Genomic DNA, 12,390 nt, shown 5'->3' with positions numbered 1-12,390 from the left:
TAATAATTTTAAATTTAAAGCTATTTAAATAAAACATTTTTATTTTTCATTCAAGCATCATCAATTTTCTAATTTTAAGTACAATAACACAAATACCCAATTTCTTTTTCCTTTTGCCCTTTCAAGTAATTTCTGGTGCAATTTTCTTCCAATACCATCTTGAAATTTTTGGACAATTTCTTCAGTTTTTTTATATTCTTCTTTATTTGCAAATGGCTTTACTATAAAGATAAAATATGCATTAAAATACTTAGACATCAAGTACCATAAACTCACATTATTACATAAATCTTGAGACTTAATTATGTAAAACAATTATAAATGCATTAATTATCACAGCAGTCCAATAAATTATGTATGCCAGAGTTTACAACATAAAAATAGCTGAAAAGCAACAATGCAAAACGAGGTGAAAAATAAAACAGTGGATACTGGGTATTCTGATAACCTTTTTCTGAAAAATTATTTTAAAATTATTCTCGATGATGAGAATTAAAAAGATAAAGATAGAACTATCATCTAGCTATTAGTCCAACAGAAAAGTTAATCCTGTTTAGCCATGAATAAGAGAAATTAAAATTTCTTTCCACTAATGTTCAAGCAGAGCCTTGAACATCATGTATGTAAGTGCAATATGTACGTAAATTTAAGTGTAAAGCCTGCCTCCAGCCCAGAGCCAGAGCCAGTAACAGTTTCCTTCCAAACTGTTCCAAACTGTGTGTACACACACACACAAAACAAAGACAAATAAAATACAGGATTTTAGTCCATGAAAATGAAAACCAATTGTTCTGAAAATTTGCTACCGAGAAAAGCAAATTAGCAATCAAAGGACATTAATATCTTCCTTTTTTATGATTCTGTCTCTTCCAAGTACTATCTTAAAGTCAATTTAAACAGCTGTATTTAGAAACAGTCCAAGTGAAATGTATAATCAAAAACAGTGAATAATCATTAAAATTTTTACAAAAGAAACTTGAATTCCCAGATAAAAGTACCTGAGGAAAAAGAGAAAAGAAGAAATTTAAAGAACATCAAGGGCTTTCAGTTCAAGAAAGTGAACCAAATGCATACATTTATCTCCAAACCTCCTAGAATTCAGTAAAATCACGGTAATTAAAAAGGCAAAAACCTGTAAGGACCAAGAATATGGAAGGAGAGGACAGCAGACCAGTTAAGCTAACATTTTACAAATTAGAAAACACATGAGAAAATGGGGACTTTGTAGAATGGAGAAAGCCTGTCTAAAGCCTAGACAGTGGAAAGGAGGAAGATACAAGGTTAAGGTTAGGTGCAAACCAAGAAGCAAGTCAATTCCTGCAGTAGAATCCCAGAAAGGTTCAAGAATTCTAGGCAAACGGACTTTCAAAGGGGGGGCAAAAAGTGGCTGAAAACAGGTCTCCTGTAGATCTTTCTCCACTCTAGAAAGCCAGGCAACTTCCTACCAACGCCAGCAGAAATCTAGAGGTTTATTCTTAGGAAAAATTGACAAGCAGAATACATGGCTTCTAAGTCATATTGAAAAAAAGAAATCATGATGAAAGGGTACACCCAGAACAATGACCCCTCCAGCCTCCTTCCCCTACTTAGTTCCTAAAACACTAGAAATCAGGCTCATGCCTTCTAAACAAAAGAGGACTCTTTGGGGAAACAGATCAGTCCAAGAAAAATTATTACTTAGATCTGGGCATGGTCCCATTGGAACTGCTAGATCTCTGCAACAAGAGTCACTAGAAGGCCCACTGGTCACCAAATCCCTACTCACACATATAGAGCTTTCAATCGGCTTTTTAGGGTCTAACTCTAAAATATGAAGACTACAGATTTTCTGGTATTTGAGGAAAGCCTCTCACATGACAGTCAAAGGCAGAATAAGCAAAAATAGGATTGGTGGTCCCAAACAGTAAACAGACCCTTTCCCAGGAAGGGAAAGGCACTAATAATAAGGGAAATCATTTTTTAATTAAAAGCTTAGTCCAGAATGCCCCAGATCCAATTACTAGGAATTCCAGAAAGAGAGGGAAAACAAAGGAGAAAACTATTCAAGAAACACTATTTTTCAAATTTCCTCGAACTGAGTAACTTGAATTTTTCAACTTAAAAGAACCTACTGTGTATTCAGAGAAATAAATGAGAAAAAAAAAAATCTACACACTAAGGGACATGGAAACAATCAAAATGGTAGGGATAAAAAGGTTTCCAAACACATCTGTAAAGTAAAAAACAAGCCACATATGAAGGATCAAACAGAATGGCATTAGACCTCTCAAGAGAACAGACAGTACCTTCAAAACTCCTAAGAAAAATCGTTTCCAACCCAGAATATTCTATATTCAGCCAAACAATCAGATATGAGGGTAGAATAAATTTTTAGGTCTCACATTCTTTTTTTCCCAGAAATTCTTTTCTCAAGTAGCTACTAAAGATATACTTCACAAATATAAGTGAAAAGAGGAAGAAAAAGAAAGACAGGAACCAGAGAATCCAATAAAGGAGGGAGAGGTGAAGCAAACTGCTAGGATAATGGGGGAAAGAAAGTCCCCAGAGAACAGCTATCAGCCAACTTAAGAAAAGTATGCTGACTGAAGGAAGAGGGCAGAGGGCCCTAGGAGGGATGTCTCCAAGAAATGAAACTCAGAGAATAGCTTATGTGTTTAATATATGTACAGGTACATACACATATATGTATCATATATAATGTACATAAGGGTTTTCAGTGTATTGAAGTGTTTGGGAGTGAACTAGTTAAGGATACAAAGTAAGCAAATGAAAAATGAGGCAAAATAAAACAAAAAACCAGCAAAAAGGTAACCAAAGCACAGTGTGATTAACTGCATAATCATAAACCCTAAATGATCAGGTAAAGTAACACAGGTACATACTGATTTAAATGAGGTAAAACCTGGAGTTCAATCAAGTGAATACTAATTTAATCATTTAATCCCAAATGGTGATTCTGTACAACTATATTGAGAGAATGAAAAGGAAAATGTGGATATGTTGGATTGCATATATGCTGAGCATGAAGAGTGGAAAGGTAAAAGGTGTGGAAGAACTAAATCCACATCTTTTTACCAACAAATTTATAGTATCTAAAACTAAAAAAAAAAAAAAAAAAAAGAAATAGTAGTATAAAAATGTTACTTTAAATCTGGAGATAAAAGATATCTGGAGATAAACAATATCAAAAAACTGAAAAAATATTTGAAAATGCTTGCCTGAGGGAGTGGGATTTGGGGGTGGGAGTAGAGAATGAGGCAGAGGCCTGCTACTTTTTATTATAAACCTAAAAATACTATCTGGCTTTTCAAACTATGGAAAAAGTAACTTGAGAAATAAAGACAAAAAAGTTCTGCACATTTTAAGGATACGTTACCATGAGTCTCAAGGAAAAAACAATTACACCCCCATCAACTTCTAGTAATTTCATAGTTTCCTACATTACTAATAATATAATACATACGAAAAAATTACAAACATACATACCTGATTCAAGATATTTTTTTAATGATTCTTCAAGTGAAGGAACAGGCAGAGATGGAAGAGAATCCTGGTATTGAAATGTTCGTTCTTCAGTTGATTTAGCCAATTGATTTTCCATGATGCAATCACAACAGGAAAACTAAAGAAAAAAGCCCTCACAATTTCAATCTCATAAATATTCTTATATATGCTAGTTCCAATGCAATAAATCATTATCTAGAGACCACAATATATACAGAACTTTGTTCTAGTCCTTACAGAAGTCATAAACTTGTCAGAGTGAGAAAATCAATTAAAAAACAAAAGCAAAAAAACATGTAGATTCCAAGAGCTGGAGCTCAGAGTCAGTACCTACTATTTGCCAAGTACTACGGTATCATAGAAGACCTTATCTAATCTTCCTATTATCTCTGCCTTTTGGCATTCACTGACATTTTACATACCAAGAAACCAAAATTCAAAAGACAATTTACCAACTCTAGTAAGGTCAAGATCTGTTTGATTCCAATCTTCCCCTTAAACAAAAGCTACTAGAGAGCGGGTAAGAGAACCCACAGGAGCTCTAAATGGGTAGGGAGAATTCAGATGTGTAGCAAGTTATGCTGGGTGGAAGGTGAGCACTCTCAAGAGCCTAGTATGAAAAGCAGAAGATTCATCCAGCTGTGGACTTGTAGAATATTACAGAATTCATCAATCATACGACAAGCTGTTGTAACCGCATGCAGATGGTTTGAAGCCTACCCAGAATGACTTCAAGTATCCCCAGCAATCTTGAACAATTAATTTTCATCAGAGAAATCAAACTAACCCAAAATGTGAATGAGGTATACAAATGTTAAAAGGAAAACTAAGTTTCTCAAAGTCTTTTTTTTTTCAACGTTTTTATTTTTATTTTTGGGACAGAGAGAGACAGAGCATGAACGGGGGAGGGGCAGAGAGAGAGGGAGACACAGAATCGGAAACAGGCTCCAGGCTCTGAGCCAGAGCCTGACGCGGGGCTCGAACTCACAGACCGTGAGATCATGACCTGGCTGAAGTAGGACGCTTAACCGACTGTGCCACCCAGGCGCCCCTCAAAGTCTTTAATAGCAACTGAGAAATCAAGGAACCTTAAGAATTATCTGTGCTTTCAAATCTTTTTAAATTAAAACTGATAGCAAACCAAATAAAATATTCCACTCATAGGTTAAAGAATAAAACATTATCAAAAGCAAGGGTGTGGCAGAGACTGTTATCAGCCAATATTAACTATTTCCTTTTTTTTTTTTTTTCCTTAACAGAATCCTGACTTTCAACTGGGTATAAAGCCACACAGCTTTATCTCCTACCCTGCCTTGGAGCTCAGTATGACTTTGTAATGTGTCACCTCCAGGTCATGCCCCTATAAAGGACTAACTACATGTGTTCTCCCTGTGCTTTCTCTCCTCACTAACAGGTATGACCAATGGAAGCAGCACCTTACAGACACCTCAACTGCTTACAGACACCATGTATTGAGGTTGTCAGAATCTTCCTATTACCCCTAGCCTCCACCCTCTAGATGTATGGGAAAACAGTGTCATTCATGTCATCGAGCTTTGTTAGGATAGAACAGTTTAACCTACAGCACTAATAAAAAAATATAATCCAGAAGGTACAACAAAGACCTCCCATTTAATAGCTTCTTGCTATCTAATGACTTTGCACTTTATTTTGACCATCCACCAACATTAGCTTTAGACTTAACGGAAATGTAGGCATGGGTCCATATGCCAACTCTACCACTTTCTAGTCATGAGCCTCTGGGCAACTGACTTGAACCAAATTCCCTTATCTGTAGAGAGGATAATCATACAATCAGAAAGAGGTGTTGTTAGGATTGTTTTATTTATTTTTATTATCATTCTTAAATAGGCTCCATACCCAATTGGGGCTTGAACTTGCAACTCTAGGATCAAGAGTCAGATGTTCTACAGAGCCAGGCAGGTGCCTCCAGGATTGTTTTTAAATGACTGCAAAAACACATCACAGGGCGCCTAGGTGGCTCAGTCGGTTAAGAGTCCGATTCTTGATTTTGGCTCAGATCATGGTCTCACAATTCGTGGGTTCAAGCCCCGTGTCAGGCTCTGCATAGACACCAAGAAATCTGCTTAGGATATTCTTTCTCTCTCTCTTCCCCTCCCTTGCTGGCACGCAATCTCTAAATAAACTTAAAATAAAAAACAAAAAAACACATATCATAAAAATAAAGCAATCTGGGGCATCTGAGTGGCTCAGTCGGTTAAGCATCCGACTTTAGCTCAGGACATGATCTGCCTGTTCGTGAGTTCGAGCCCCGTGTTGGGCTCTGTGCTGACAGCTCAGAGCCTGGAGTCTTCTTCAGATTCTGTGTCTCTTGTCTCTCTGCCCCTCTCCTGCTTATGTGCTGTCCTCTCTCTCTCTCTCAAAGAATAAACATTTAAAAAAGTGTTTTAAAAAATAAAACAAATAGGGGCGCCTGGGTGGCACAGTCGGTTAAGCGTCCGACTTCAGCCAGGTCACGATCTCGCGGTCCGTGAGTTCGAGCCCCGCGTCAGGCTCTGGGCTGATGGCTCAGAGCCTGGAGCCTGTTTCCGATTCTGTGTCTCCCTCTCTCTCTGCCCCTCCCCCGTTCATGCTCTGTCTCTCTCTGTCCCAAAAATAAATTAAAAAACGTTGAAAAAAAATTAAAAAAAAAAAATAAAACAAATTAAAAAAGTAAAAATAAAGCAATCTAGTTGAGACAACCATGTTATGCTAGGCAGAATTTCTAGGAATGGCTCCCATGATTTCACCCCTACACTTTCCAGAACCTATGAATATAATGAGATCATCACTTCCATGACTGTGATCACGTTGTCTTACACAGCACAGGTGACCTTAGATTATCCAGGTGGGTCTAATCATTTGAGCCCTCAAGAGCAGAAAGCTTACTCCAGCAGTTGGCTGTAGATGAGTCAGGGGGATTAAAAGCATGAAAAGGATTGAAGGTGCTGTCTGGCAATGAACATACAGGTGGTCTTACGGAACTGACAAAGCCCCCAGCTGGAGCCTAGGAAGGAAATCGGGTCCTCGGCCCTACTACACCTGCAAGAAAATAAATTCTGCACCTTCACTTAGCCTAGAGGTGGATTCTTCCTCAGGGCCTCCAGACCAGAGCCCAGGACTACAGAAACCTTTATTTCAGCTTTGTGAGGTGCTAAGCAGAGTACCCAGCTGAAACTACCTGGACTTCAGACCTATAGAAGCTGTGAGATAACCACTTTGTGATTTTGTGTGGTTTGTTGTTTTGTTTTTTTAACTAAGTTTATGGTAAATTGTTATGGCAGCAATAAGAATCTAATACACATACGTAGAAAAGATAAGCTATTCTCTGTATACCTACCTCCCTTAGTACTTAATGGACGCTAGAAAAATGATACCAAGACTACCAATCCCATACCTATATGGTCTTAACTCACCAAAACGTACACAGTGAAAATATGAATTAGGAGATTTTTTTCAGCAAGGACTGTTTTGAATGTTCAACTACAAAGATGAAGTCTAAAGGAACCTACATACGCATTAAGAAAAATCATGACACTAGATTTAATTACAGGATCGCTTCCCGGGAGCAATAAAATGTAAACACAGATTGGAAAAGAGAATCGGGAACAGCAAGTAAAAAAATAGTCACATACCGGTACACCAAGATGAACTGTTTAGGACTTCCAGGAGGCCGCTGCAACCATCCTGTTTGAGAACACAGGGGTTTGAACTAGGCTGGTGACTGTGGGAAGCAAGAAACTAGCGTGACAACCGCCGGGGGCGGGGGGGCGGGGGGGCGGGGGGGGGGAGGGGCATGGAAATTTTTACCAAAAACTGGCTTAAGAAAATGGAAGACAAGAAATCTGCAGACTATGAAGCCCTAAGACTTAAAACTGTTGGGAATCAGAGCACGCACTCAAAAGAGTCCATCTACGAGACAGCTGGCGAACAATTGTTACGGGATTCACCAGGTTTTGGACAACCACACTCAAGAGACAAAGTGCTCCCGGTGCCCGGTATCTGGGGCCCCCGCCCAGACGCAGGGCGACAAGCTTAAAGCTTGGCTGTAGATACAGAGGTGCAGAGCGAGGAGAGCTCAGACTTCTCACACCACACCAAAAGTTGCTCTGCACACTCAAGAGGACACCAAGTGAGAGAAATCCAAATAAGCAGCGCTACGACACCGACCGGCGGCCCAACCTCGGGGGTACGTCTACGACCGCGGCAGGCGAGCTGCCTGACTACACGACACTCCCGCCGAGTCCGGGCACTTCCGCCGTTCTACGCTATGGAACTATGTTCTACGCAACTTAACTTTTCCCCACCATCTCCACGGGCTGGGGGAGAGAGGGAGCGCTGCCCCATCGGGCCTACTGGTCCTCACCGCTTGCCCTTCACCTCCTCGGCCGCGGCCCACAGCCGCGCTGGCCCGCTCCCCCGCGGCCCCCGAGGAGCAGGAATTAAACGGAAAGCCGCGAGGGTCCCGCCCCGCAGGCACCGGCGAACGAAGATTGGATGGAAAGCCGCGAGGGTCCCGCCCCGTACTTGAAGCCTGGGACGAGCCGGGCCTGCGCTCTGGTAGGACCCAGCCCAATCTCACTTGGGCGTCCTCTGCCGGAGGCTGGGTTCCAGGCTGCGGGGCCGCGAGGGGCTTCCCCAACGCCAGAGAAAAGGCCCCAGCCCTGCCGGACAGCGGTTGACTGGTTTCAGCAGGTGGAGCCCAGCGCCCCGGCCAGGGATACAGCGGGAGACTCCGGGCAGGCAGCCCTCCGCCTACGCAGGTACACAACCCTGGGACGGACGTAGTAACTGATGCCTCACACTCATCTTGGTCCAGTTTGTGCAAGACTCGGCACCCTGTTTACCTGCCTCTTCTAGCCCCAGCTCTGTCTTGCCAGCCGCTCCTTCTTCCCCTTACCAGTGCGACTCTTTTTGCAACCCTCAAGCAATAATTTATACCATTGCTTTTTAAAGGAATCTTGTTCACCCTGTGTCTTGGCAAGACAGTAGTGACCACACAGATATCTGCTTAATCTCTTTCTCTATCCACTGAGACTGAAGTTTGCCCAGCGAAGATAATGCTTCAAGCACTCTGCAGCATCCCTGGCTTCCCTACCCGTCTACAATTCTTAATGATGCCCAAGGTCGGTGAAGCCCCAAGGGATACTTAACCCTGCAAGCTTGGGGTTGATCTGATGTTTTTTTACTATTGCGCCAAAAAATAGAGTTTTCAACCAAAATGGAGCTAGACGAGTTCAAGAAGATCACAATGTGATTAACCTCGTTAAACAGGCCAGTCTATTTTACATTTACCTCCTGAAACAAAGTATACTGTTCGAATTTTCATTTTAAATACATTGTTTCATTTGTGTGGAAGCGAAGACCAATCTTTTACCCTGGCTCTGAACTAAATATCCAATATAAAGAACTGGGTTTCTAATTAACATATCAATGCAGGTCTCAATCCTTTATCTGTCTTTCCTAACTCCCTGGTAGTTAAATCTGAAGTGAATGGAACTGAAGCTATGTATAACTGAATATTCACTTGGTTTGAATATTCCTAAATTGCCTACAGAACTGTTAATGTGTGTGATTATAGTGCAGCTCCAGCCCTTGCTGAAGGTGTCACAAAATATATGACAGACACACCTTTCTAATAAAAGTTCTGAATTCTGAACTATATCAGGTCAAACAGGTTTCGAATAGGAATTGTAAATTTGTAGCAGTTGTTTCTGAAGGTGTCATAAAGAATATTTCTCACAGTATGTAAATGTTGTGTTCTGGATAATGTTACAATTGGCTTATAAGATAGTATTCTTACACAGAATAATAAAGTAATAAAAAGCTGCTCAAAAGCCTTCATCGTACTTTTTTCTTCTTCCTGATGAGTGTTGGCACCTCTTGAAAAATTTATGCTTATTTAATGCCTTTTGATGGCATAGAAGTTAGGGTCTCTTCACTATCTTTCTCCTACTCTTGTGACTTATGGGGAAACAAGTTATTTCTGTAAAGATTCCTGGATTCTTGAAAGGTGGAAAAAGATGGACTGAATGAAAATGACAAGAATGGAGACTTGAGTGTGCAGAGAAAAAATATAAGCTTAAAATATACTGAGGAGCCACTTGGGTGGCTCAGTCAGTTAAGCACCCAACTAAGGTCATGATTGTATGGTTCCTGACATGGAGCCCCACATGGGTGCCCTGCGCTGTCAGCATGGAGCCTGCTTGGGATTCTCTATCTCCGTCTATGCCATGCGCACGTGCTCTCTTTTTCAAAAATAAATAAATGTTGGGGTGCCTGGGTGGCTCAGTCGGTTAAGCGTCCAACTTCAGCTCAGGTCATGATCTTGCAGTTTGTGGGTTCGAGCCCTACATCGGGCTCTATGCTGACAGCTTAGAGCCTGGAGCCTTCTTAGGATTCAGTGTCTCCCTCTCTCTCTGCTCCTTCCCTGCTTGCGCTCTGACTCTCTCTCAAAAATAAATAAACCTTAAGAAAAAGTTTTAAAAATAAAAAAATAAACCTTTTAAAAAAGATTTTAAAATATACTGATAAGCATATGTACTACTAATCCTTAAAAGCATATAAGTGACTTTTCTTCAAAATGCATAATAATACTTTAATGGCAGACTCCAGATTATGTTCTGTTCAAGTTAAATTCTAACTGGTTTGCATTTCTTAGAGTGATATGGAAGATACTGGCTAGTGAGGAAGATGTTTCAGGCACATGAAGTACATTGATAACAGTAAGTTTTACCAAGATTAAGAACTGATTGTGAATCAAAATATTTTGCTGCAGAAAAACTTGTAAGTACTATAAGTGGTGATAATAAGTTTTTTTAAGTTGCCATAAAAGATCTTTCATTTTTAGTCCTGCCTAGGTCTTTCTCACTATGCTACAAATAGAAAAAGCCCTTAGAGACGAGTCCAGTAAGTACAACTAGCTTACTGCTAAGACTTGTAACTCTAATGTGATGGGGAAACTGAAGGAAATCCGATTTATTTTATTTTTTTATTTTTTTTAATGTTTATTTATTTTTGAGAGAGAGAGACAGAGTACAAGCCGGGGAGGGGCAGAGAGAGAGGGAGACATGGAATCTGAAGCAGGCTCCGGGCTCTGAGCCATCAGCACAGAGCCTGACGTGGGGCTTGAACTCATGAACCATAAGATCATGACCTGAGCCAAAGTCTGAGGATCAACCGACTGAGCCACCCAGGTACCCCAAAGGGGATCCATTTTAGAAAAGGTCCATCTGTGTTGTTTGTCTGCTAGGCCCATTTGCTCATGTTTTATATTTCATCTTTTATCTGAGTAAACCAAAGAAGCTATTATGTTTGCATTCCAAGGGGGAAACAAAAAAGTTAATCATTCTCTGAGTTTTATCCTCGGCCCCCATATACCTGATAGCATCTTAAGAACAAACCTCAGCAGACACTGGTGCCAATAGCCCCTTCCTTCGGTGATTTGTGGAATGACACCTATTGTTCACCTGACACTCACCTTTGATTGGACCCTACCCTGGATTCCTGAAGGAACCCATGCCCTGGACCCCTTTCCAACATAAAACCCTAATCCCAAGCCGTGGAGACAGTCACTTCTTTTCTGAGCCTCCCAGACACTCCATCTGGGGTATTCTATCTGTTCTGTGCTATCACTTAGGTTATTCATTAAACTCTGCTCTCACTTCTTCCCGGCTCATATTTGATTTCTATCCTGTACAAAGCCAAGGACCCTCCAGTCCTATAAGACCCCCTTTGGGTCCTCAGACATGGCCTGCTTACTATGTCACTACCTGTCACTAAGAAGTAATGAAATAAATATAAATAGCTCTAATCTATAGGATAGATCTTGATTTTCATCCCAGTGTGTAAAATGAACATATGGAAGACATAATGTTCTTATTTTTAATGGGGAGGCAGTAAAAAGGTGGTCATTTGGGGAAGCAGCCAAAAACAAAGTATGCTGGATGCAAAGAGGCCAAGAAGGTCTGGAAACCTACTTCTGCACCTGCCAGACATGTGTTCTCAATTGCACAAGGATTCATCACGCAAACCCCACGTAGACAGACTTTGGCATTTTCTGGGAAATAAAATGATACTCTCCAAGCTCCATGCTCCTACTTTATAGTTCTGAGAAACTCCCAGTAAGCTTTACCAGGTGTCCCAAAGCAGGGCCCATCATGCCCATGTCTCCAGCTGGGCAGAAGCCCCAAGAGAAACTGGAGTCATCCTGGCTTGAGCAGGATTTACAATCAACCACACGAAACTTGTAGGAGTCCTTAGAACACAAAATGGGTTTCATCATCTCTTGGAGCTGCCATCCACTCTTTCGTAACACGCAAACTGCTGTGGGAAACCTTCCTTCCCGTTCTTGTTCCTTCACCTTCTTACCAGCAACCCAGGCTGACTGCGTACCTGTTTCCTCACAAATCCTTTCCACTGCCTACCTTTTGTGTAATCATTGTGAACCCTTCTCAGCTGCAATTGCACCCTGAATCCCTCCATCACTAAAGCTGCTTAATCTGAATAGTTAACGTGACTAAGCAATTTGATACACTTGTCAACACCGGCCGCCCACTATTGTAGTTTTCTTGTTAGCATTCCAAATATCCTGGACTCTGCTTTGGTGTGCGTAAGATTCACTTCCTTTTTCGTGTGTTTCATACACATTCATATGTGATTAGCTACAGAGATAAAAGGCTATACAAGCAAGTGTTTATTTTTAATTTATTTATTTTTGAGAGAAAGAGAGACAGGCAGAACACAAACGGGAGGGGCAGAGAGAGAGGAGACAGAGAATTAGAAGCAGGCTCCAGGCTCTGAGTTGTCAGCACAGACCCCTTCGCTCGAACTCACAAACTGTGAGATCATGCCCTGAACCGAAGT

The 12,390-nt window shown here is 40.9% G+C and overlaps 1 protein-coding gene across 3 annotated transcripts in view; it reads right to left on the bottom strand.

Annotated features, from left to right (window-relative positions):
- The window catches only part of CROT (carnitine O-octanoyltransferase), a 47,697-nt gene extending 39,689 nt beyond the window's left edge, over positions 1 to 8,008 (bottom strand). The window contains exons 1-4 of one of the 3 annotated variants that reach the window (XM_043588750.1): positions 7,892 to 8,008; positions 7,161 to 7,212; positions 3,487 to 3,622; positions 97 to 221 (exon numbers count right to left, since the gene is read on the bottom strand). In XM_043588750.1, the coding sequence (XP_043444685.1) occupies positions 97 to 221; positions 3,487 to 3,601 (240 nt within the window). In that variant the 5' untranslated portion in view covers positions 3,602 to 3,622; positions 7,161 to 7,212; positions 7,892 to 8,008. Of the gene's footprint in view, positions 1 to 96; positions 222 to 3,486; positions 3,623 to 7,160 lie in introns of all 3 variants that reach the window. The other 2 variants (XM_043588752.1, XM_043588751.1) reach the window with 2 other exon arrangements.
- Positions 8,009 to 12,390: the final 4,382 nt, after the last annotated feature.

Source organism: Prionailurus bengalensis, chromosome A2 (assembly GCF_016509475.1).
Source record: "Prionailurus bengalensis isolate Pbe53 chromosome A2, Fcat_Pben_1.1_paternal_pri, whole genome shotgun sequence".
Classification (NCBI taxonomy): domain Eukaryota; kingdom Metazoa; phylum Chordata; class Mammalia; order Carnivora; family Felidae; genus Prionailurus; species Prionailurus bengalensis.
Note: the sequence above shows the minus strand (reverse complement) of the source record. Positions and strands in the feature narration are given on the sequence as shown.